We start from the raw sequence: 27074 nt of genomic DNA, 5'->3' as shown, positions 1-27074 counted from the left end.
TCACAGAACTTATGGGTAGTCTCTATATAGTAAAGGAATTTATTGATGACTTACAGTCTGCAGTCCAATTCCCAACAATGGTCGGTAGCAGCTGTGAATGGAAGTCCAAGGATCTAGCAGTTGCTCAGTCCCGAACAGCAAGCAGGCAAAGGAGAGTTCTACATCTTCATCCAAAGGCTGCTAGTGGAATACTGACTTCCATGCAACTAGGGTGNGGATCTTATGCCTACACCCACAATGACACACCTACTCCAACCAGATCACACCTGTTCCAACAAGGCCATACTTCCAAATGGTGCCACTCCCTGGTCCAAGAATATACAAACCATCACACACATGCATCTGGGTCATATGCTGTTTTTGCAGAGGACTCAGGTTCAGTTTCCAGAAGCTTATAGCCAGCTATAGCTCAAGTTCCAGAGGGACTGATACCTTCTTCTGCCTGTTGGCATCCAGCATGTCAGCAGTGCACAGGCTCCCTGGAGACAAAACATTCAAACATAGGAACAACACTAAAAACACAGAAAAATAAACACAAGAAAACAAAAGAAAATTAAATACAGGTAAATGGCATGGACCTCTCAGAAACCCTCACATACACAGGTGTCAAGCAATTGGGAAAAGATAATCTCCTGAAAAATGGTGCTAGGAAACGCTGCAGTGTGTGTGTGTGTGTGTGTGTGCATGTTTATTGGCAATGATACACTGTTCCAATTATTCTAAATATATAAATATTTGATTTGTTTTGAGCTGCCCAATATTAGTCTGTAAAAGGAACCCTTTTGTCTGTTGCTTTTGTAGCCTATAGCTTTGCTGAATCCATTTCTTGGTTATCATGATTTTCTTAGAAATCCTTAGGGATTTCCACAACTGCAGTCTTGTCATCTATGAGGAGTTTTCTTCCTCTCCAGTGTGGATGTCGTTTTTTTCTGTCCCAGTTGCTTAGGTGATGTCTTCCAGTGCCACACTGAACAGAAGTGACAGAAGCTGCTGCCTTTGCCTCGATGCTGACCAGCACTGAAGCTTTCAGTCCTCAGCACCTAAGCGTGTGAGCTGAGGGTCTTTGTCATACACGCCTTTTTATTTCTGTGAAACCAGCTGAAATGGCCACGCTGGGACTCCTGGTTTCATGTACTTCAGTCCTCCTTTTTTTGTAGCCTTCATCTGGGGGTAGTTTCCTTCTATTTAATACTTTTTCTCATGAAAAATCAATTGGCTCCTTTTTTAGCATCATCAGAGATAATCATGTGGTTTTTCTCTTTACCCTGTGAGTGTGGAATATTAGCATATTAATACTGAGTTTTTGTGTTGAGCCATCATTTGTCCTGGCAGTAGATCCCACTTGGTCATTATCTGTCATTCTTTTAATATACCGTTGTTTGCTTTCCACCAGATTTTATCAGTGGTACGTACGTATCGGAGGTTTTCTTTTAATGACTTCGGTTTGACTTTGGTTTATGAGTAATGTTTCCCTTAGAATTATGAGATAATTAAATAATTTCTCACTTCCCTTTCCCCTCTCCAAATCCTCCCATACATCCCTTGCTCTCTTTCAATTTGTGGCCTCTTTTCATTCATTGTACTTACATATACATACATACATACATACATACATACATACATATTCCTAAACCTTCTTAGTCTGTTACTTGTAGGTATGTTTTGAGGACCAGACTGGCCATTTGGTATTGGATAACTAATTGGTATAAAAATATTTTTAATTAAAAAAAAAAAACCAAACCTTTTCTCTACTGTTATTCAGCCTCAAGAATTTTTTTGTTCTAACAAAATACTAATTCAGAAGTATTCTGTCATTTTTAGTTTTGGGTACTTGTGAGAAAATGGTGTCAAGTATTTAAGGATATTGCCCTTCACTCAGATTATGTAAACTCACTCGTCTGTGGTACCATGGAGTTGCTCTTCCACTGAGTGTAGCTTCTGCCTGAACTCTCTAGTCACTCCTTCTGGTTCTCTTCTTTTTTGAAAGTTTCATTAGTGACCCAATCTCCTAAATCTCTGAAATCTTTAAGTTTTGGTGAATTGAGATTATATGAATTAATTTCATCTAGGTCACATAACATTATAGTCATGCAATCCTTTTTATTTCTGTGAAACTAGCTGAAATGGCCACTCTGTGACTCCTGGTTTCATATACTTCAGTCCTCCTTTTTTTGCCACTGCACCTAAAGGTTTGTTGATAGTCACAGAGCAAACTTTTTAATTTGTTTCTTTGATCTATTAATTCACTTATATATGCTCTCAAATTTACCATTTCCATTCCTGCTAGCTTCAGGTTGTCTCTTTGCTATTAGGAAAGGTTGGGTTGGTTTGAGCTCATCTGATCTTCATTGTGTCACCTTGTGAGCATCCCACCCATGAGTGTCGTATTTTCTCCTGTAGCTAGAATGATAGAATGCTCAGAAAAATCCAGATGCTGGTGCTTGAGTAATTTTCTAATATTTTTTCAAAATTGGTAGTTTGAGGTTTTGGTCCTGGAATGTCCCCACAAGCTTACATTGAAGGCTTGCTTGATCCCTGTGTCTGCATTAGTAGGCAGTGGTAAAACTTTTAGAAGATGGGCCCTGGTGGAAAGACATTAGGTCATTGAGGGGTGTGGCCTTGCAGGAACTATTGGGAACTGAGCCCTTTGCTTCCCTTTGCTTCCTGGCTTCTTTATGAAGCCCAGTGTCCTCTGCTGTGTGCTTTCACCATGACAGACTGTGCTCCTCAGGCCTAAGGCACGGGGCCCAGGGACCCTGGACAGAAACTGCTGAAGCCGAGCAAAGCAAGCCTCCCTCAGGTTGTCTCGGGCATTTTGCTATAGGCCAGAAAGCCGACTCAGTATGTGCTTAGTTTACACATATTTAATTTCTAGCTTCAATTTATGGTTACAGAAGACACTGCATGACTTCAGTCTCCTTAAACTTGTTAAAAATTATGATCTACCATGATTTATTATGGAAAATGACCTGGTTGCATTTGAGAAAACTATATTTTCTTATTGTTGGGAGGAATACCTTACTTAGTTCCAATTTATCTGCAGTCCCCCATTTCCTTATTGACCTGTCTGGTGACCATGCATGACTGAAAGTAAGATACTGAACTTTCTGCATTTATCTAGTGATCTCCCTTTGAATCTGTTCATTTTTGCTTCATAGGTTTAGGCATGCTGATGTTTGATACACATGTAATTGTCACAGCTTGCAGAACAGACCCTTTTGCCATTATGTAATCTTGCCTCTTCCTGAGTCTGACTGAGGAACAACTGTACAGTCATCAGACAGAAAGAAACTGATTTCTGTTGGCTACTATCTCTCTGGATTATCTTCTTCCATCCAGTGCACATGTCTGTAGAGCTAAACCTGTTCACCTCTGGGCAGAATGTAGTTGGATCCTGTTCTATTTTATTCCATCTTTTCCAACTTGTGCAGTTCTAGTTGTCTGACTCTATAGCAAGTGCTGATCAGGACAGGCTTCTTGTGACACTGTGTCGTCCTGTGTGTCATTTTTACCTCACAGCCTTTACTCTTGTCCCCCTCTCCTGTAGGCTCTCCAATTACCTTGTCATTGGTGTGCTTCATGGCCACCTGTCAAGTTCTTGGAAGCTGTTTTTATTATTTATATTTCTTTTTTTTTTTTTTTAAGATTTATTTATTATATATAAGTACACTGTAGCTATCTTCAGACACTCCAGAAGAGGGCGTCAGATCTTGTTACGGAAGGTTATGAGCCATCATGTGGTAGCTGGGATTTGAACTCCGAACCTTCAGAAGAGCAGTCGGGTGCTCTTACCCACTGAGCCATCTCGCCAGCCCCTATTATTTACATTTCAAATGTTATCCCCTTGCCTGATTTCCCCTCTGCGAGCTCCCTATCCCATCCCTCCTCCCCCTGTGTCTATGAGGGTGCTCCCCCACACACCTACCCACTCCAGCCTCACTGCCCCCTAGCATTCCTCTACACTGGGGCATCGAACCTTCACAGGACCAAGGGGCTCCCCTCCCATTGATGCCAGATAAGGCCCCTTCAGCTCTAAAGGAAGCTATTTTAAGTAGCAAATTAAACCTCACCATTTGCAAACTACACTGACAGTTCTGCCTTCCCTGTCATGTCACCCTTCACTCAGATTACATAAACTCACTCCTCTGTGGTACTATGGAGTTGCTCTTCCATTGAGCATAGCTTCTGCCTGGTGAGTTACTCTCTTGCTGCCTCTTTGGTTTCTAGAGTTCACAAAGTGGCTCTGTCTGTGCTTGCTGTTTCAGGGTCACATGGCTATTAATATTCACGGTGTTTCTGAATGCCCTGGTTTTCCCCTTTTAAGAAGTGTGTGTGGAATCTTAGCTCCTTCTGGTGTCTTACTCCTTTTGAGAAACCTTCTCTTCAGTACTGCAAGCACAGAGCTTTCCTGAACCTAGTAACTTCTACCGTTCCATCTTTTCTGAGAGTTCAGATTTGGTGTCCTTGTCATTGCTGCGGATGAGTTCTCTAACCAACTCTGTAGAATAAGTCTTTCACAGGCTTTTGAGACTCTCACTCCGGACATGATACTTCTGTCTGCCAGTGCTTTAAAGAAAGTGTGTGAGTAAAATTTGGGGTTCGTTCTTGGATTCCCAACTTGATGCAGTATCTCACCAGTCCTGTTCTCTGTTTTGAGCCCAGCAGGACCACTGTAAACCTGTACAGTGGAAGCCCTGCTAGGAGTGATAGTGTAATATGTGGCTCTTACCTCAAAGGCTCATACCATGTGCAAATTCTGCTACTGAAAAGTCTTATGTTCTGTCAAGTTTAGATTTATAGATTTTTTTTTAGAGTTGAAAGTTAATTTTAAAAATATATTTTAAAAGAGCTGACTGAAATTAAATTATTTAGTAATATAAAGAACAATGTTATATTTCAATTAAATTTTTTTTTTTTGCTTTCATAGGATATTACAAATGAAGACCATCAAAAAATTGAAGTGTTGAAATCAGAAAACAAGAAACTAGAAAGACAAAAAGGAGAATTAATGATAGGGTTCAAGAAGCAGTTGAAATTAATTGACATTTTGAAAAGGCAGAAGGTAAGTCTAACAATAGAAGCTGTATATCAGATATGCTACATATCTTTCTACCGAAAAGTTTGTTTTTACTTCGTTTATAATCTTATACATACAATTGTATCTAAAGATGCACTGTATACGTGTGAAGTCACATCTGTGTAATACACAGCGAGGTTCACTGGTTTAAAATACACACACACACAGATATATTTGTATGTGTAGCTACAGTAAGTACCATTCATGAGAATGACTAATTTTAGTGGATTAATTTCCTCTTCAAACTTTGAGCAGTAATTCTAAAATACATTGTATCTTTCTTGAAACATGAAAAAAGACAATCATAGCCCTCCCTTGTTACAAAGATCAGGTATAATTGTATCAAATTATTCTTTTGACAGTATTTTGGTCTTCACTGTAATATCAATTTAAAGTGTTACACTTGCATGATCTATAATCCAACAATAGCTTATTTTTTGATAGCATTAACACAAATATAAATTTTCTTTTCTTGTGTGTCCATCTCTAAATTGAACAATATATTTTTTTTAAAAAACAGATGCATATTGAAGCTGCGAAGATGCTGTCTTTCAGTGAGGAGGAGTTTATGAAGGCTCTTGAGTGGGGCAGTTCATGAGTGAACAACTGCAATGTGATGCTTATTTGATATCAGAGTGTAGTCTTCTTACTGTTCATGAGTAATGAGAACATTTGTGAAATAAAAGATTTAGATAATGACCGGTTGAAATAATCATAATGTTTGGGAGGATGTTGGAAGACAAAGCCAGACTGCAACTCTGGCCTGACTTCCTTTTTCATTAATAGTTATGAAATAAGGAAGCAAGACTTTTACTTTTAATTTTTTTTTATGACCTACTAGACCTGGGAGAGGACAGAGAAGATGGCAGGGCAAGATTCCAGAGATTCCCAGCTACAGCTGCTGAGTCTGCCTGCAGGCCTGCGTGCTGTGCACAGCAGCTCCATCCAATGGCAGTGATGCAGGCTGGGACCAGAGGCTGCCATGCAGGGGCTATGTGTGTATTCTCTTTTTAGTTAGAGAGGGAAACAGGGACACACTTACTGTACTGTACACAAAGGATCATAAGTATATTATAAGTGATTATGAACAATTTGGATAACACAGAATGTTTAATTTCTGGAGATATACTACCAAGAATTAACTAAGATAGAAAAACCTGAACACACCCATAGTAAGAAAGGAGATCAAGTAGATCAAATCCATAATAAAAAGTTCTATTGGGAGCTGGAGTGACGGTACAGTGGTTAAGGAGAGCATTGCTGTATTGCTGAGGACCCAAATTCAGTTCCCAGCACCCACAGCGCTGCTCACAGCCACTCCAGCTCTAGGGGTTCAAGGCCCTCTTCTGGCCTCCATCGACCTCTGCACAAACATGATACACAGACATGCACTCAGGGATACATATTAAATAAAGTCTCCTCAAAGAAAAACACAGGACCTGACGGCTTCACTGCTTGCTTCTACCAAACATTTAAAGACTGGCAGTTCGTCTCAAACTATTCCAAAACACTGACATCAAGACATTTCCACATTCAAGCATGCGCATCCTGATACCGAAATCATGCAAGAGCAACAAACAAACAAAACCAAGCCAACGACTCTCATAGCCCAGTATCTCTGATCGACTCAGATGCAGAAATGCTCCCCAGAGCACCAGCAAACAACTGCAATACATCAAAAGATCCCTCATCGCGATGAAGTGGGATTCATCCTAGGTGATTTGACATTCAAGTCAGTAAAAATGTCACGCTGACAGAACGAAGAAAAGGTTTGTAAATTCAGTAGAGAGAAAGGCCCAAGACTGAGCAACATTTCATGACAAAACTGTCAGCAAAGTAGGTTACAGAAGGAATGTGCTGTAACATGAGTCATGTATGACAAACCCACAGCCAACACACTGAACAGGGAAAAGTTGAAGCTTAGCCTCACGTATCTGTGTATCCAACACTTTCATATTGTGACATGATATTGTGATCTACAAAGTTCATACTGAAAGACTATACAACAGAATTACAAATTAAAAAAAGGAATTTTGTATAACATTTTAAGTTTGCTATTTGTATTGGTCTGCATTAATCACATCCCAGGTTGGCCATCCCCATTAAGACCTGAAATCATACAGTTAAGATCACTGGCTAGGCTGAGAGCACATGCCTTTAATCCCAGCACTCAGGAGGCAGAGGCAGGACGATATCTGTAAGTTCCAGGTTAGGGACAGCCAGACCCACACAGTGAAACTCTGTCTCCACCCTGCCAAAAACCTCCCCAAAAGAGCACTAGTTGCTCTTGCAGAGTACACGGGTTTGGTTCCAAACATGCATATGGTCACAATCATCTGTAACTCCAGTTCCAGAGGATATGATGCCGTCTTGAGGCATTCTTGAGCACTGCATACATCTAGTACACCTATGTGCAGGCAAACACACGTAAAATATTTTTTTAATCTTAGCAGAAATGCTAATCAGATATAACCAGCAGAGAAAGAAAAATATGAAGACTGGGAACAAAGAAGTTGGATTGTCCATTATCAAAAATGGTTCAGACCAAAATCAACTGAGTAAAGTTGCAAGGTAACAAAACCAATATATACAAATCAGTAGACTAACAGCAAAAAATCACAGCCTTGAGCTGTAGCTCAGTGGCAGAGCACTTATAGAACACGTATGAGACCCAAGGTTCAGTCCCTAGCATAGCACAAGCCAAAGTAGTGACATTTTTATACACCAGTGGCAAAATATCAGAGAAAATCTTCAGTAACCCCATTTGTAGTATCTAACAAAAACATTTTAGACTAAATTTAACCAAGGAGATTGAAGATGGCTGTATTGAAAACTATAAAATATTGATGACAGAATCTAGAGAGAAGTAAATAGCTATTTAATGTTTATGAATTAGAAAACTGTCTTACATACTGCCCAAAAAGGTCTGTATTCCCTGTTGAAATACCCAGAACATTTTTCAGAAATAGAGAAAACAATTTTGTAATTCACAAGGAACTATAAGAACATATGTCACCAAAGTGTTACATTCAAAGCTGACTACAAGAATTGTGACTACTAATTGCGGTACTAGCAAAGGGGGTAGGTACTAGAAGATAGCAGAAAGTGCCACTATGTTGACCTATGAAGTGGAAACTTACAGTTCTTTGGAAAATTAGTTATGTCAAATGATGTTTTGCTGGGGCACACGGATGAAAGGATATCTTGATAAAGCAAACGTGAAAGACTGCTTTCCTGAAGCAGACACAGGTGAAAAGATGTTGTGATATAGCAAACACGAAAAAGGAGCTATGATGGAGGAATATAAATATAACCCCACAGACAGTGGGAGAGGAGCACTGAGTTGGTTTGGTTTGCTCTGCCTTGCTATTCTTCACTAATGACATGCACGTATTGGTTTGCCTTACACAGCTTTGTTGAGCTAAATTTGTAATAATGCCCAAGAACTGCTCATGAGGCTCCTGTGGCAGCTTGCCCTTTCAGCAGCCTCCCCTCAGGCCAGTTGGCGAGCCTGGCGGTTTCTTCAGGATTGACTATAGCTGCTGGTTCGTGCCTGGTGTCTGTCTGCTAAAAGGTCTGGCCTGCAGCTGCTGAATCGCATTTGAAGTTTGCTCTGGGACTGAACTGCTGCCAAAGAAGATCCAGCTCATCCCCACAGAACTATTGCTGAACAGGTCTACTTCCCCCACAACTTTTCTCTTCCACTACCTCTGCTGGGTGGTAGGCTAGAGGAGAGGTTGAACCGTTAATATAAGTAGGTTGCAAAAAATTTATGCCTACAGACCTAGGCAGAGTTTATGGTTTTTGTTTTTGTTTTTAAAGACCACCGAAGTAGTGATTACAAAGCTGCACATCAAAGGAAACAACACAGAGGGAACAAACTATGGAATAGGTTTTAAAATGTTAAAATCCAAAAACACGTATAAGCTCAGCATGGCAAGGCATGCCTTTAGTCCAGCATTCAGCAGGCAGAGCTAGAGAGAAACCCTGACTCAAGAAACCAACCCCCAGAAAACCAACCAACTCATTAGCAAGGAGGGAGGGAGAGGGACAGAGACAGACAGTCAACACAAAAAGACCTAAATAGACATTTCTTGAAGATGTGCAACCAACCAGTAAGTATGTGAAGAATTGTTAAAATATTACTGTCAGGGCAATAAGAAGTAAAACCACAATGAGAATAAACCTCAGCCAAATTAAAATACACACACGCAATCACATATATAATGTATATATGAGGTGGGAACTGGAGAGGTATATGTGCATGTCCGCTCCTGTAGATCGTCTACACCCACATGGCAGCTGTCTCTAACTCCAGATCCAGAGATCGGACGCCCTCCTCTGGCCTCCTTGCTCACATGTGGTGCACATGTGAACATGCAAATGCCCATATACACAAAATAAGAAAAAAGAAAACCTTTAAAAAAATGAGAAGATAACCAATGTCTGGGAGGCTGAGGAGAAGGAACCATTAAGGGACAATGGTGGGAATGTAATGAGTACACACATCACAGAAGACAGCCAGTATCGGGGTTCTCGGGATGATGATAGTCATCCTGTTGTCAGGAACAGACACATTTTAAGAAGCTGTGTGAAGACACATCTGCACTGTCTGGAGGATGAGACAGGAGTACTGGAATTCTGTGATATGATGGCATCATCAAATGCATAGTAAATAAAAATTACTAGTTCTGCACTTAAAGTACTAATGTGTTTAATTGTTGTCAAACTGTGTAAATATTGAAATAGGAGGAGGTTTTAGAACATGCAGATAGACCAGGGCCAACTGTCACCAACTGTAAAACAGCAGTTATGCTGACATCTAGTGGCAGCATCTGAGAACTCCAGGTTTCGCCTTGTCTTGCTATGAAGACCCTTCAGACTTCATCTCTTTTCTGATATGCCTTCCTGAACTCTTCACCAAGCATGTCAACATCGTCTTCTCTTTTAAACACTCCCTACAAAAAAGCATTTTGTTGGTTACTTTGAACATTAGAGTATTTCACTGAATTGTCTTAGGACTAACATTAGACATGAAGCTAGTGAAGAAGCCTAGATAATGAGATCTATTATTGAAACTTAATTTTAAAATATCAGAAAGAATATGGCTTCAAGTATATACTGAATATTATTGAGCTACTCCCATTTCCTGATTACTCAACCTCAGAGTAGAAAGATATTCTAGCGGTCTGTTGTGCCTTATGCTCTGACTACAGCTGTGACTGCCTACATTACAGGCTGATCTAGGCTAGATTACTGTATGGACACATTCTTTCTGCCTCAGTCTGTGGCTCATTCTGAGACACTGAATTTAACTCTTAACAGGTCCCGTCTGTCCTCCAAAAGTATTTTCTCCACTCAAATGTTGAAATCCAAAGCCCTCTCAGCATATATAGTCTGTTTTATTAAATATACCAATCATGGGTAAATTTTGGCATCAGGCTATCATGTATATTTAAATTTACCTAATTAATTAGACTGTAATACACTATAGCTAGCAACTTTTAATAATTTTCCTTTTTCTTTCATTGGTTAGGGACTGAACACACTTGATTCTACATAGTCAATAAAGACCTCAAGCAATATGACTCATATACTTGAAGGACTGTGACTTTATGAATTTCCATGTTTATATGGATAAGGAAGCTAATTATTAGCAGTCACAGTGTGTCTCAGATACACATGGAAATTCAATGCCTACTGGGATAACTCTCAACAGCTGAGGCTGCCTAGTACCTACTCACAGTCAGTTTCCCACAGAGCAGACTCGGCTCAGACTCATGTCTAGCATGTGTTTCATCAATGACAAGGCTTCATGTCTCTCATTATCTTCATGTTTACCCTTTTATAGTTGCTCTAGGGTAGTTTGTTTTCAGATTTCCCATGCAACAAGCAGAATGAAGAGCCTCTAAAGTGTTAACTCAAGGGCTGGGGATACAGGTCACTTGCCCAGCAAGGCTCTAGGTTAGATCCCAGCACCACGGAAGCTTGGCAAAGTAACACAAGCCTGTAGTCCTCACCCTCAGGAGGAGAAGCAGGAGAAACAAAAGTTCAAGGTCATCCTCAGTTTCATAGGGAGTTCCAGGCCAGCCTGGGCTATACCTTGTCTCAAAAAGTAAGCATGTAAGTAAGTAAATGAATGAATGAATGAATGAATAAATAATCAATCTTGATAACTCTAGCTCAGATCACTAGTAATGTTCCAAGACAAGCTCTTACTATAGAGGCATTTAAAAAGGACTATAGGTATCAACTCTGCCAGGATCCCAGTGCTTCACCAACAGCATGAAATCACATGAAGTTACTCCCTCTGACACTCTAGAAAATAATGGCGTGCTTCAGCGCCATTATTTTCTCCAGTCGGATGAAGCTCACACACTAAGGTAAGCGTCACTTACTTTGGGGAGGTAGCCTAGTAACTTTGCAGCATGTTCTTTGAGGAGTCTCAGCCTCTCTTCTTCAATGATCTCATTGATGCAGCCCTGCCGCCTTTGCTGTAGCTGCAATTCCTCCAGCTCACGTTGCTGGAAATGAAATCAAAATGTTTTAACTGTCACAAAATACATTCATCTCTTATGAAGTTTACAAATAAAGCTAAATGATAAGACTGGTGTGTTAATTATAAGATTAGAAGATAATAGTGTATATCTTTATTTTTTTTTAAAGATTTACTTATTATACATATGTGAGTACACTGTAGCTGTCTTCAGACACACCAGAAGAGGGCATCAGATCCCATTATAGGTGGTTGTGAGCCACCATGTGGTTGCTGGGAATTGAACTTGGGATCTTAGGAAGAGCAGTCAGTGCTCTTAACCGCTGAGCCATCTCTCTAGCCCATAGTGTATGTCTTTTACATATATAAATGTATATACCTGTATTTTTATCATTATCTCTCTAAACTTTCAAGAACAAGTTATATCCAACCCACATTTTTGTTTTCTTTATTTGTGGTGCTGGTGTTTGAAGCCAGGGTCCTGCACCTGCTAGGCAAGTACTCTACCACTGAGCTGCTGTCCCAGCCCTATCAATCTCAAGAAAAAATGTATTCAAATGAGTGATTTCCTAGGTAATTCAGCAAACATTTATGTAGTTCCCACAATATACCCAGTTCCCAAGATACCCCAAACAGTTTATAGTATAAGACAAAAATAAAATCCTAATGCACAAAACAACAGTTATCTGAAGATAGGTTTTTCCAAATGCATCTTTAAAGGTCTAAGTGGAACATACTGTAGAGGTCAGAGTCCCAGCAAAGAAGCTCTAGTACCTTTCTGGAGAATACTGAATTTTGTGGGTACTCTGAGCTATGGGATGCAGATGTGATGTCACCTACATAATGTTAGGGCACAGAGAACTTTACCCTAACCAGACTCCCGAGTTGGATCTGCAGAAGTGGGAACGGAATCAGGTAAGACCTCTACCACGGAACAGCCACCCAGGCCCACACACTGATTTAATGAGATGACATAACCTCTCTAATGAGCATAACACAGGGTTTTCCTTCATATGCTGTGCTACCCCACACTACACGTTTACCCCCACTTCACATAATTCTACTCTTAAGTCAGGTCGAGTGGTTTAGAAAGGTGTGGGACAAGGCCTGAATAAAACTAATAGTAAGAAAGTCTTTTTAGGAATTTGTTTAAACCATACACATTCTTAGAGGTGAACAGGATCATAGACAGCTACTTAGGCCTCTAAAATAGAAATGGGTAGTTTAGTGCTTTTACGGCTACACAATGTTATGAATTAATAAGTTCTGTTAAGGCATCCATCCACATTTGCTCCAGGGCAAAGCAAAACCGCTGACTTGTCTTATAACACTGACATATAAGCCTACTTCTTCACACTGGCAATGCTTATATTAAACCCTAAATCATAGGTTGTAGTGTGTATTACTAGGGGTTTTAGTGATTTCCATGTCTGCATGTCTTGCTGGCTTTTCTCTGAGTGCCCTGATCAGCTCTGAACCCTAGATAGGGTGTCCACTGGTCCTACCCTTCTGCAGAAGACTTAACTCCTAGGCCACACAGGCGATTCCAAAACCTTTTTAATTTTCTATATTCATTTGCTCAACATTTAAAAGTACATATTTATGTCAGGCAAATTGCACATTATCTCCCTTAAAGGTTAGATTCAGGCCAAGACTGACTTACACCAGGCCTAAGCAACTGTGGCTTTGATCTGTTTTAAGAGTTCACTGAGGTTTAAGTGTGAAACAACACAAGATTTATAAAAATTCCTGATTGGCAGACTGACCAGTTACAAGGGGACCAAGCAGAAATGTCAGGGAGCAGGAGGGCCTCTGGCCTCTCCGTCTTCTGTGGTATCATTTACAGTCTGGTTTGTTTTGCTCCTCATCTTAACCCATAATGTTCTCCAAGACTCCACCCTAGACTCCTGATGCTTTCTCATTACAACACCAATTATCTCACTTAAATCTCTTGGTGCTGCTTAATTCTGGGTAAGCACTTCTCAAAAAAAAAAAAAAAAATAATAATAATAATGAAAGAAAAGAAAACCAAACCAACTAAACCAACAAAAATATCAAACAAAACCAGCCTAAGCCTCACTGTAACATGTAACCACACACGTGCTCCATGTAACCACACACGTGCTCCATGTAACCACACACATGCTCCTTGAGTCTCTCACACTTGAAACCTTTGAAATATTTTGATTCCTTCCTTCCTTCTACTCTATATGCTAGGGGGGAAATCATACAGTCTTAATTATTTCCTGTAATTCATCTGACATCCCCTACTGCTGCTGCTGTTTATGGCCTGTAAAAGCTAGAACTGCCACTGGACATCTCAGAGGCCGCTCCTTACTACATTTAGAGTTTTCATCTTTTAAGAGTTTTCACACAAGACTGTGCTGAGTTCTTAAAAATACCCCTCCAGTGAGACAGATCACCTGGGGATCCTTTCAGTTTGTCATTGACACATAAATATTTAAGTCAGAATGTCAAACTCACAAGCTGGGTTCCCTGTCCAACTCCCCCACCCCCGCCCTTATTAGATGGGGTTTCTCTGTATAACCCTGGCTGTCCTGGAACTCAGTCTGTAGACCAGGCTGGCCTTGATCTCTGAGATCTGCCTGCCTCTGCCTCCTGAGTGTTGGGATTAAAGGCGTGCGCCACACCACTTGACTCCCTATCTGACTTTTAAATCAACATTTCCAACAAGCAACCTTCTCTTCTGGCCCAAAAAAATCAATGTGAACACATACTCCTTCAAAAGCTACTTTCCTCTCTGCATACTCTCAAGGACATGGCTCACTCACTTAAGAAAGAAGTGTGGTTAGTGCTGTAATCAGTAGCTACCTTAAGTCCTCACCTCTCCAGGTCCCCAGTATCCTCAGTTCTACATGCTTGGCATCTAAGGAACCCCTTCTGCATGCACACATGCCACCTCTTATCACCGAGACTCCGTACACTGCTTACTGGGCCCCCTAGCTCTGGTCTCGTCCCTTTTACTTCTATTCTCAATGATGCTACTTGGATCGTCCATGTCAAACTTAAGATGCAATTCCCTTAATTCTTCAGTGACTTCTCTTGGGGAAAAATCCATCTTAATACTCAAAGGTATCACAATGTGTAATTCTTCTCTGCTATACCAATGTCACCACACCCTCTTTATCACACACAAAATACATTTATAACTTATTTATATATTGTTCTTGACCAAGACTAAATTCACAGATGTTAGTGCTCGAGTCCAGCACATAAAAGCCCCAATAATCAGATGCTTTAATGAATGATCACTCAGTAAACGTAAAGCTCATATGATCAGTAAACAAATACCTAACGTATGGCACATAAATAGTTTTCAGTGGGCTGAGGAGATGGCTCAGTGGCTAAAGCGTTTGGCATACAAACATGAGGACCTGAGTTTATATTGTCAGAACTCAGGTAAAGTCAGGTGTGTATTCCAGGTTCTGACAAGTAGAAGACAGCAATAAAAGAATCCCAAGGAATCCCAAGATGTCCAGCCCTCAGGACATCTGCAGTGGGTGAGACCCTGCCTTACACAAACTGAAGGAGAGGAACAATGTGAGGTTGTTCTCTGCTACACACACACACACACACACACACACACACACACTAGGGTACACATGTGCGCTCTCTCTCTCTCTCTCTCTCTCTCTCTCTCTCCCTCCTCCCTCCCTCCCTCTCAGCAAACGTTTACTGATGAACACATGAGCTGGTTGCTGTTCAATGAGAAGAACCCAACACTTTCCTTACTTTGTCTGCAAGAAACTGGCTCCGGCGCTCTTGGATGAGCTTCTCCACGGCGCGTTTGTGCTCCAGCTGCTTCATGCGCTGTTTCTGCGCGTTCATGAGCTCAATGCGGTCATCTTCAGCAAACTTGGCCAGCATGGCTTTCTTAAAGCTCTCTTCCTCCTCTTTTGCAGCCTGCAGTATGACTTCCTTCAGTGCCATTTGGTCTTCAAAGTCTTGCTTCATCTCCCTCTGCCTCCTCAGTCTCAGCTCTGCTTCTTCCTGCACGACAGTGGGGCTAGAGTTAAGTGTGCCCTGTGCTGTCATGAGGAGGAGGATCAGGAGCTTGAGGCCAGCCTAGGCTACAGTAAGATGCTGTCTCAGGAAACAAGACAAAAGAATAAGAGTTTGGTTATGCTGCAGATTACAATATGAAATCACAGAGACAGAATTAAGCCTTTTCATGGCTACATTCTGTCCCACCCTCTTAAGACTACTTGAATAAAGTGACATGACCTTTTTTAAAATTTATTTTTACTTGTGTGTGTGTGTGTGTGTGTGTGTGTACACGGGCATGCGCACACGTGCAGGTATGCACAGAAGCCAGAAGAGGATGTTGGATGCCCTGGGACAGGATTTGTAGGCTCTTGGGTCCTCTCCAAGAGCAGCAAGTGCTCTTAATTATTGGATCTACAGCATGGCGGTCACTTATTCTAAAATCTTAAGTTGTATACGGTGCCATCTTGTTTCTAGGCTCAGAACTGATGTGTGACTGATTTGAAAGGAACCACTGTGAAAGCCTTTGCACACCCCTATGTTTACTCATCTTCAACAGAGGACAATTATGTCACATGTCCACACCAACTTCCTCACCTTGTGACACCCATGCTGCATGTACCCACTCTAGTTTCTAACCCTCTGATAATTCTCAAAACAACAAACAGAATAAAACAAACAAACAAAACACACCCCAAACTGCAAAATAGTTTTAAAAAAATCAGTCATCTAGCAATGAAATTAGAAGTTTTTTTTGAGAAATAGAAACATACTGGACACAACTAAATTCCTTTCCTGTGAACTTTTATTTTTTTAAACACTTAAAAAATTTCATATATAAAAAATGTAAAAACGTTTAATCATCCACGTTCCTAACAGCTGAAGTCTACTAATGACCGCTTGCTGGCCGTGTTCTGTCACCTATCTTTTCACTTAGAACTAGCATGCACTTTAACCCGCACAAGCTCTGGGAAGCCACTGTCCACGTGCATCTAAAATCTCACTTCCTCCACGGGCATGTGCCTCACGCATGCCCTCCTGAAACTAATCAAGCCGCTCACAGACATATTGTTTGTCTTATGTTCTGGGCACATGTTTTACACTGCGTAGTTTGTACTTGCACAGACATCAATGGCTTGGAGAACAGTTTAGTTTGTGACATTTAGTCCGAATGCCTCGAGTTTATGGCATCTGCACACAGTAATGTGCTTTATATAGTAATGAATATATATATATATATATATATATATGCGCATATATGCAGTCCTGGGAATCTACCACCTATGCAAAATTTTTTTCAATTCAATAATGAAGACATTTTGCAAAGAAAAAAAGGCGGGGGGAATGTTTGGCCAAAGAATTGCTTTACTGTGAAAATGTCCATGCACCCTCTGCTGGGTCAGCATGAGGAACAGGCTGGTCACCTGCAGGAAGGGATACCACATTTCCTGCCCTTTTCTGTGTTCCAAAACCTGTTACATGGTCTTGAAACCTTTAAATCATTTGCTGTAAAGTCACTCGGACCCCAGTAACTTTCCAGAGTCTTTGTTGGGAACAGAATGTATTAGGAAAGAAGAAACCTAACTCTGGGCATGTTGGAAAGATGGTCACACTGTGTTCACTGAAGCTGTGTTCTCAGGACCTGCCCTGGGAAGGACAGAGGAGTGATCACCCATCAGAGACTCTCCCCTGACTGTGGAGGAGCTGCCAGCACAGTTAATCTGAGCTCTCACAAATGTGCCCCACAGCTGTTCCCAATGGACAAAGGGAATGAATTTCCAGAGACGTCTGCCTTGGGAAAGCAGTTGTTCTCACCAAGTTCCACTTGTGTCATCTATTCATAGAGTATTCTTGAGTACTTCTTAGTACCGCTAAAGGCTCACATACTGTATCTTGTTTACATACCCATCAGCTGGTGGACATGAAGGCTACTTTCATGTTTTAACTATTGTAAATATATGTGTAAACACAATATTACTGGCTTTTAACTCCTTTCAAAACTGTAAAGATAATACTTTCCACTAACAGTTGCTGTGTCCCACATATTTTAAAAATTATCATTCAATTTGGAAGTACCTTTCCTTTGCTCATTGCTTATTAGAAAGAAATTCATGGTTTCACTGTGGTGCAAGTAAGGACTATATAATCATTCTTGTTACGGATTCTTCATTTAAAGTGGCTTAAAAATCGTGTGAATTTACAGAGGTTCCTTTGGGTTCTAGGAGCTGTCCGTGTGTGGATGGATGTGGATTTTCTGTGGATGGATGGAATCTGTACTGCCCTGTTGTTTGTTGGGTGGAGTTGTCTGTAATCCTGGCTGCACAGCTGTTTCAGGCTGTCATTATGCTGAGTGCTGTTCCCGGGGACTGGGTGCATTAATGATAAAGGAGCACTGAGATCTACTCTGGTTGGATCTTCCTCCTCTCCCCCTCTCCCCCCCTCAGTCTTACTGTATGTGTCACGAAGCTGTATTATCTATCAAAGGTCACAGGCATGTACCTGGATGAATTCATTTTGACTACAAACTTCCATGTCCCACAGTTGACTTTGCCTCATATTAACATACACACTCCAGTCTGCTTTGCGCTGCATTGTGTCTTCCTCCATCTTGCTTCGAGCTTGCGTGTGCACTCATTTAAGCTGTGTGGGCTGTGACCGACCCAGCTGCATCAAGCTCTTCAGGATGCTCTATTTTTGTCAAGTCTCTTAACTGCAGCACTGATGTTTACACACAATACAGCCACCACTACGGCTGGATCTAACTGTGTTAGCGTCCTGCCCCTCCGCGTCTTCTCTTCCCTAATCACCCCTCCGTCTGCGGCTTACTTACTTCTGCTTTCAGTCTGATGATCTCCGCCTGCTCCTCCTGGTACAGCTCCTGCCTCACTTGCTCCAGGTCATCCCGCTGCCTCAGTGTTTCCTCCAGCTGCTTGATCAGCTGTTAATAAAACACGTGTTTAGGAACTGGATTGGGCCACTGTTTCAGGAATTTAGCACTCTTTAGAAAGTAGTATTTTATACCAAATTCTGACGCTGGACCCTCTTTTCTTCGATCTCTTGAACTCTGGCCATCCGCTCGCCTTCTCTTTGCTCCTGTATGTTTGCAAACTCTATGATTTTCCGGTTCTCTTCCTCCATCTCCTCACGCTTCTTTTGTCTCCAGAAGTCTTGTGCCCTCTGGAATTCTTCAATATACTTCTGTATTGCATTCCTTTTTTCTAATTTTTGCTGTCTTTCCCTAAAAATCAATCAGGAGAATGGTTTATAGTTACAGAAATAATAAAATAACGAAAACACAGACTGTTCAGTCTATCGATTCACTAATGCAACAGACTTTCCATGCACACTGCTGGGCTCTCTTCTAAGAGTGTCGTTTCAAGCGTCTCCTTTCAGAAAGGTGACCGTCTGTCCACAGAAGCCATACAGTGCTCTGTACTTAAGCTGTGTGCCAAGGAAAGCCATCAGAAAACATGTGCTCTGACATATGAGATGTACAGAACACACACGACATCTATTATTTTTCCGATCACCTATTATTACTCATGCTGGCCAAGGTGAGGAAGAGCTGTAAAGGCATGACAGAGCTCACGCTGAGTGAGCACACACCCAGTGGGCGGCGCAATGGTTTGTCTCGGGGTGGACTTACACCTGGTCTTCCTCGTAGATCTTCCTGACAATTTCGTCTATCATGAGTTTCTCCTTCAGCAGCTGCTCGTATGCCTCCTGCTTCCTCCTCTCTTGATCTTCCAGCTGCTTCTCCAGGTCCAGGTAGTACTGAGCCCTCTCCTTGTTCCGCCGCTCTTGCTTGGCGGTCTCTTCCTTCAGCAGCCTATCGTGTTCCTCCATCATGATCCTTTCTATCTCCGAATCACGTTTCTAACATTGAAACAAAACCCTTCCACGTTCAGGAGTGGACACAGCTTATTACAGCACCGAAAACAGTTGTACCTCATAAACCTGCTATGTAAAACATTGTCTATTAACTAAGAAGCAAGAGTTTAGTCTTAGAGAGCTGGAGGGTGTGAATGAGGAGTCGGACCTGAAAGGGGAGTTCCTACTCTTTCCAGAAGCTCCTAGGACAACTCCTGGCAAGGATAATAAAGTCCACATTCAGAAACCACAAAGTAAAGTTTTAAGTATTTTGTTTTTAATTACTTCAGCCACCAAACCATTGCCCCCTCTGCTGGTTGATGTTGGCAGTGTCTGTTTCTAATGCCACTGTTTGCCAGCTGCTCTGAGCGCCCCTCAGCCCTGAGCAACTCTCTGGTTCCCCCAGCTCAGCCCTTCCCTCCCACTCATCCTACTTGGTTATTTAGTTAGTAAGTTCAGTGTGGTGATTTCCGCTGAAAGGTCACACACATCTCTGTGGTTGTTCTCTCCCGTTTTCAGCTTCATTCATGAAGTGCCACTTCTACCGAGTTACAGACTTTCCATAAGCGGAAGCCCGTGCCTCTTTTCAGCATGGTCAGAACTGAGTAGGTTTAAACATTGGAGCAATGGTGGAAACTACCCTCACCTGCTGTGACTGCATTACAAATGTCGGATAAGTTAGCAAAGAAAGAGAGGGAGCAGATGGGAAGACCAATGCAGTCATCCCCAAAGCTGATGGCTATCACGCATCCTGGGTATCGTGACTCAACCATAAGTTCTCTTATCTTTGCTCATGCTGTACTACATCCTTCTACAATGTAAGGAAGCAAAAAATATGTATGATAACAAAAAATGTATATAGATCCCACAGCCTTAGAGAAACACAATGCTCTAACTTTATAATTAAGAAAACTAGCTAGGGCTGGAGAGAGAACTCAGTCACGGCAACAGCCCTTGCTGCTCTTCACAGGACCTTGGCTTACCACCCACATTAGGCAGGCAACAGCCCTTGCTGTTCTCCACAGGACCTGGGCTCACCACCCACATTAGGCAGGCAGCTCACTACCTTGCAAATCCAATTCCATCTTCTGACCACACGGGCACTGCATGTATGTGTTGCATGTAGACAGGCAAGCAAACATGCATACACAAAACAAAACAAACCTAACAAGTACATAAATATCCTTCCATTTAAGTCAAGTCCTAGGAGTCTATGGCTCTAATTTTTTGAGTCAAATTTGATTTAGAAGATAGTAGCATTTTTAGGAGTCGAATGTCTACAGTGGCCATGGATGACCTCATCTATCAGAGTAATCAAAACTGAACACAGAACAAACTGTACATTATGTTCTATTCTATCATTGGAAAAAGAGGACTACACAGTTCACAAACAGGTCTCCCCATCTTCTTTAGGCTGTCCCTGTTAACAGCATGCTCTACAACAGTGGTTCTCAACTTGTGGGTTGTGAGCCCCTTGGGGGTAGTTCGATGACCCTTTCACAGGGTGGTATATCAGAGGTTCTGCATATCAGATATTTACATTACGATTCATAACAGTAGCAAAATTACAGTTATAAAGTAACAATGGAATAATTTTATGGTTGGGGGGGTCATCACAACAGGAGAAACTATATTAATACAGTAAAAAGGCTGAGAACCACCATATTAGAATCTTCTAGGTAGCCTGTGTCCATGCTGCACCACACTGGTTAAATATTGTTATCATGTCTATAATCCTGTGTGTATAAACGTGTTTGTTAGTATTCACAACCCACATGTATAAGCATACATTTATATGTAATTGCTGACTTCCCTGTGAGGAGCTTGGTGATGGCTGAGATGCCATGCACCTTAGTTTTAGGAGTTAACTCATCAAGCCTATTTTCACTGTGCACGACACAGCTGCCGGCGCAGCTCCTGAAGCTGCTTCAACCTTCCCCTCAAGAGGCAGACAGGAATGAAAACAGAAACTCAGGTTAAAGAGGTTACTGGAGAAAACGAGAGTTAGAAAGTGGGATGGAGAGAGAGGCCCAGTGCATATAGAACAGAAAAGCTTCTGCACCCAGTGCCAGGCTATAAATATCCATAGGTAAGCAGAGGGGCAGCACAGTCCCCACGTTAGGATGCAGACAGTTTGTACTGAGTCAGCTGGCCATGGAAGCAGGCTCAGGAACACAGCAGATCTGGGAGTTAGCTGGGCCTGAGGGCTCCAGTGTGCAGGCAGACACAGTGGAAATCACCTAAGGGTCTAAACTTTACAGCTTGGGGAACCTGGCCAAGCAGGTTCTTCACAGGGGTGGCTGCTCTCAGAACCTAGCCTGCCTCATCCCTAACAAGGCTCAAACGACCGACCACACAGAGAGCAGACAGCTTTACCATTTGCTCGTACTTCATGGCGTCCTTCTCGACAATCTGGGCTGCTCTCTCTTTATTCATGTAGGCAGCTTTCAGTTTCTGCTCCAGCTCTCTGAGCTCAATGCTGGGGGGAAACACAACTTTAAACTTAAGGACAACAAAATAACTCAGCTTTACACAAAGTTCGGTGAGTTCTTATTTACTCAAAGAAAGTACACAACTGGTATCATTCAAGTCCATAGATAATTCATCTCATTTAATGGACACGGTAAAGGTTAACCCTTAACCCTTATGCTTGAGAAGGGATTACTCTTCTCTAGTTTAATCTTCCTTTATTTTAATGTATATACTTAAGTCTGTGGGAGTCCTGTTCTTCTGCACAGTGGGTCAAGATCAAATGCAGGCCTTCAAGCTTGGCAGCAGGTTAGCATTAAACTGTCTTGCCTACCAGAGATTACTCTCTCCTAAAGACGTAGTCTCCATCTTTGGTTGTCTTCATAAAGACTTAATAATTCTCTGGAAACTGTATCTCCAGTTCTGGTGCCCCCAAGTCTTGACTGACAGTAAGATATAGCTAGCTTAAATAATTCAATCTAAAGCATCATTAAGAAATTTATGGTAGGGCTAGGAATGGTGGACCATGACCTAGGACCCAGAACCTGAGAAGCAGAAGCAGGTAGATCTCTGAGTTTAAGGCTAGCCTGCTCTACACAGGGAGTTTCAAGCCATCCAGGGCTTCATAGTGAGGCCCCAGCTCAAACAAACAAACAAACAAACAAACAAAAACCCAACAAAAACCAAGTATTCTAGGATTCCACAAGTCTGTTTGTTTTTATAATTAGAAATCATTTTAAAATTTGTCCTTAAAGAAAAAGACAGGAAGGGACCAGTTCATAGTCTTCACTATTGCCACAAACACTTACTTCTCCTAAAGCCGCTGACCTTCTCAACTATTTCTGTGGGTTGAGACTGTGACTTTGGTGGGACGCTTGCTTAGCGCATATGAGGCCCTGGGTTCAATACCCAGCCCCACGACCATAGTTCAAATGAGTATCTTTAAGCTAATGCCCTGTAAGTGCAAAGATCTAAAGTCTCACATTCAGGTGCCAAGGGTGACAGAGTGCAGGAGCGGAGACTACAGAGCGCGGGAGCGGAGACTACAGAGCGTGGGAGCGGAAGAAAGCATGACACCTGTTCTCTCTCACTTGCTGCCTCATCTTCTCATCCTTCAGACTCTCGTGCTTTAGTCTGGCCAGTTCGTTTGCAAGTCTCTCTTCCTGCTCAAGCTGTCGATCCCTCAGCATCTTGTTTGCTTCTGCCTGAAGAGAGACGCGAAGCTTCAGTTACCTTGGTCCTCAGGTCAGGCACTGTCAAGGTTCATGTACTCTACAACAGCAAACTGACTGCTCTGGCAGCGAGAGTCGACTGTTCACTTCAAAATAGAAACATAGCTCAACAAATACATTTCAAATATTTTACCACAGAAAAAAATGTAAATATCACCAATACCGTGAAGAATATTAATATACCTATATTAATTCTTTTCAAAATTTGTCAGTATTTTCTAACTCCTCTCTAATCTTGCATTTGACTCCATTTTTCCTATTCTCTATCTCCATCACAGTATTTTAAATCAAATCTGAGGGGGCTGCAGAGATGCTCAGAGATTAAGGGCACTGGCTGCTCTTGCAGAAGACCCAGGTTTAGTTCCAGCACACACATGATGGCTCACAGATGTCTGTTTCAGAGGCCGATGAGACTCTTCCGACTTTCTTGGCCCCAGCTTTAAAACCCAGATAATAAAACAGCCTTGGATCAGCTTGGATAATGCTGGCCGCCATGGAAACCACTTGGTATGGATCTACCTGACAAGAATTTCTTTTTCATAACCGTATCATAAATTAACAATACTTCCTGAGTGAGGTCTAAGGTCTTGCCCACACTCATTTCCCAACTGTCTCAAAGACACTGTTTTGTTTTTTTAAGATTTTTATTTTATATAAGCACACTGTAGCTGTCTTCAGACACACCAGAAGAGGGCATCAGATCTCATTACAGATGGTTGTGAGCCACCATATGGTTGCTGGGAATTGAACTCAGGACCTCTGGAAGAGCAGTCAGTGCTTTTAACCCCTGAGCCATCTCTCCAGCCCCCACTTTTTTCAAAACCAAATAAAATCCACAATATTGTATCTATCTTTCTCCAGTTTCCTTAATTTTATATATTAGTCTCCCCTCAATACACACACACACACACTTTTTTATCCCTGAAGCCAACAATTTGTAGTAATTACAGCCTGTCTAAGTTAGGATTTCTTTGTTGTGATAAAACATATGACCAAAGCAACTTGGGAAGGAGAAGGTTTATGTCAGCTTACAGTTCCACATTACAGTCCATGGTGAAACCGAGTCACAGCATGAACGTGGAGGCGGGAGCTGAGGCAGAGGACAAGGCAGACAGAGTGTTGCTCACTAGCTTGCTCCACCTGCTTACCCATAAAGCTCAGGACAACCAGCCCAAGGATGATCCTGACCACAGAGCTGGACCCACCCACATCAACCATGGATCAAGAAAATATAGCACAGGCTTACCCATAGACCACTCTGGGTCACTTTCTCAGTTGAGGTTCCCTCTTCCTAAATGACTCCAGCTTGTGTCAAGCTAACATAAAACTTTCCTATTGGATAGCCCACGTTTTCTTGTTCCTCTCTTAGGAATTCCCTAGACTAGCCTCTCTTCTGTTTCCTGTAAAATGGTGGGCAGGTCTGGAGGCTTCAGTCCTTGGTGAGTTAGGAAGCACATGGTGCTATAGGCCTATAGCATAGAATCCAGGAGGCCAAGGCAAGAGAGCCACCAGGCATCCACGCACAGCTTGGCCTCACAATGCATCTCATAGTGTGTTCCAGGCCAGGGCTGTACATTAAGACACCTCAGAAGTAAAGAAATAAACAAAAAATAACACATGAAAAATGTTCAACGTTATTAGTTATCAAGAAATATGGCTTAGAAAGTGGAGGGATGAGCTCGAGTCTACTTTCCGGCATCCGTCTCAGATGGCTCATCACTACCTGGATCAAGAGACCCTGAGGGCACCTGTTCAGATGAACATGTCCACATGCAGACACAATCTACACATAAGTAATAAAAAAAATCTTTTACACAATCTACACATAATTAATAAAAATACATTTTTTAAAAGCAAGTTAAAAGCCAGGAGGTAGTGGTGGACACCTTTAATACCAGCTTGGGAGGCAGAGACAGGTGAATCTCTGAGTTCGAGGCCAGCCTGGTCCACAGAGTGAGTTTTAGGGCAGCCAGGGATACACAGAGAAACCCTGTTCTGAAAAACCAACAAAAGAAAAACAACAAAAAGGCAAATTAAAATTACACTAGGACATCACAGTAGAACAATACTTGAACATCCATAACACATGCACACACACTCACACACACACACTCACACACATACTGGTGACACCAAATAGTGAAAAATTGCACCATATACACATTGCTCCGCACTCTGAAAGCAACCTAGTAGTCTGTCAAAAGGCTGACCTACAGTTAATAAACAAACAATACACTCTTAAGCACTTGCCTCAGAAAAAGGAAACATGATTATTTAAAAATCTGTATTTAAATATTCACATCAAATTTATTTATAATATCCAGTATTGGAAATTCCTCATCAGGTCAAGTATACTGTATATATCCACACTACAGAACATTACTTGGCAATAAAAAGGAAATAATTCATAAAAATAAAAAATAAAATACACATAAAAATACAAATTAAAAAAAATCTTTAAGAAGATAGGATTCAAAACACGAACTCTTAGCTGACACTCCCCGTCTCTGGTTCCCTCCATGCAAAGGGCATTAAGGTTCTTAAATCAGTTGGACGTGTGTTCATCAGAAGGGAGCGTACCTCAGCCAGCCTTGGTTCAGCCTGGGAGGCAGCAGGGAGTCCAGCACACCTGTGTTTCTGCCCTGGTCGCTGTGTTGCTGCAAGCTGTTAAATTTTCAGTAACGTATTACACAGCAGAAAGCTGACACCAAACTACACTTTCCACAAGTGTCAGGAAGGAACTCTCAGGCTGGAAGAGCGAGACTGGAGGGACCAAGGAGACATGACACTACAGGTAACTTGTTACCTTAGGCTAGAACAAGAAGAACACGAGGAAAAAGCAAAAGCCAACAAAACAAAACGAAACAAAACAAAACAAAAAACCCCATGTACTTAGTAAACCCTCAAGTTCAGTCAACAGAAGAGTGGGAGGTGAACTGCTGGTGGTGATGATTTCATGGTTTTCATCTTCTATGTAAGACTCTGGCATAGGAAGCCAGCCTAGGGGTTTATGAAATCTCTATACAGTTTTTTATCTCTTTGATCAATCCCATCTTGCCTCAAAATAAAAAGCTATAGTATGCATATTTCCTAGGTCTGTTCACCAGAAGGCCCCAGAGGTATGATAATCTGGGAATAGTGATCACTCTGACTTTAGCATAACTGGTGTGGCACAAGACCTGCTGAGACGAGCCCTGTGTGAGCCGGCTGCTCCAGAGGAAGTGATGAGCAAGCCAGCAAGCCCAAGGAGCTGCAGGGGAAGCCCACGAGCTGAAGAGCCAACCACATCATTCTATTCTGAGTCTTACATCTGAGACCCAGTAGATGAAATGCTGTACTTCCTGTCCAAACTAACTGAGCTTAAGACACAGGAAGACGGGAAGAGACATTGTTACAATCAGAGTCCAAGGTAAAAAAACAAACAAACAAACAAAAAAACCAAAAAACCCAAAGCCCTGAAGCAGATATCTCATCTTGAAGGGGTCTGGTGGGAAGAATGAGCTGTTTTGGTAACTCTCAGCCTCTTTGTTCTACCAAGCCTTCAACTGGCAGGATGAGGCCCTCCCTCATGTGGGAGGGTAAACTGCTTCCTCAGCCTGACTTGGTGTCACTCTTATCTGAAAACACCCAGAAAAGGTCAGCTCAGGGCCCGGTCAAGCCAAAAGGGAACATCAGCCAGGACATTCTGGCAAGAAAGTTATCAAAGCTCAGAGACTGTTTTGTCAAAAGAGCACAGAAGCAACACAGGAGCACCAACTGGCTGAGGAGAGCCGGATTGGAGGATGGAAGAAATACCAGGCCCCTGATAAGATGTCTGCGGGGGGGGGGGGGGGAAGGGAAGGCAAGTGTGCCCAAGATTTGCACTCAATCCCCAGGACCGGCATGATAGGAAGAGGAAATGGGACTCCGGCTAATGGTCCTCCCC

At 42.0% G+C, this 27074-nt stretch overlaps 2 protein-coding genes across 3 annotated transcripts in view; one reads left to right on the top strand and one right to left on the bottom strand.

The window, feature by feature from the left end:
• Window positions 1–5776, top strand: part of Tex9 (testis expressed 9) — a 36566-nt gene extending 30790 nt beyond the window's left edge. For both annotated transcript variants that reach the window (XM_021207445.2, XM_029543853.1), the window contains exons 11-12: window positions 4928–5062; window positions 5598–5776. In XM_021207445.2, coding sequence (XP_021063104.1) covers window positions 4928–5062; window positions 5598–5675 — 213 coding nt within the window. In that variant the 3' untranslated portion in view covers window positions 5676–5776. The remainder of the gene's footprint in view (window positions 1–4927; window positions 5063–5597) is intronic.
• Window positions 5777–9774: 3998 nt separating this feature from the next.
• Window positions 9775–27074, bottom strand: part of Mns1 (meiosis specific nuclear structural 1) — a 21051-nt gene continuing 3751 nt past the window's right edge. Inside the window, exons 3-10 of the mRNA XM_021207341.1 lie at window positions 22995–23122; window positions 21825–21927; window positions 19225–19454; window positions 18600–18816; window positions 18409–18516; window positions 15327–15584; window positions 11476–11601; window positions 9775–10035 (exon numbers count right to left, since the gene is read on the bottom strand). Of these exons, the coding sequence (XP_021063000.1) occupies window positions 9955–10035; window positions 11476–11601; window positions 15327–15584; window positions 18409–18516; window positions 18600–18816; window positions 19225–19454; window positions 21825–21927; window positions 22995–23122 (1251 nt within the window). The 3' untranslated portion in view covers window positions 9775–9954. The remainder of the gene's footprint in view (window positions 10036–11475; window positions 11602–15326; window positions 15585–18408; window positions 18517–18599; window positions 18817–19224; window positions 19455–21824; window positions 21928–22994; window positions 23123–27074) is intronic.

Source organism: Mus pahari, chromosome 10 (assembly GCF_900095145.1).
Source record: "Mus pahari chromosome 10, PAHARI_EIJ_v1.1, whole genome shotgun sequence".
In the NCBI taxonomy this organism is placed as follows: domain Eukaryota; kingdom Metazoa; phylum Chordata; class Mammalia; order Rodentia; family Muridae; genus Mus; species Mus pahari.
This window is presented reverse-complemented; position numbering and strand designations above follow the sequence as displayed.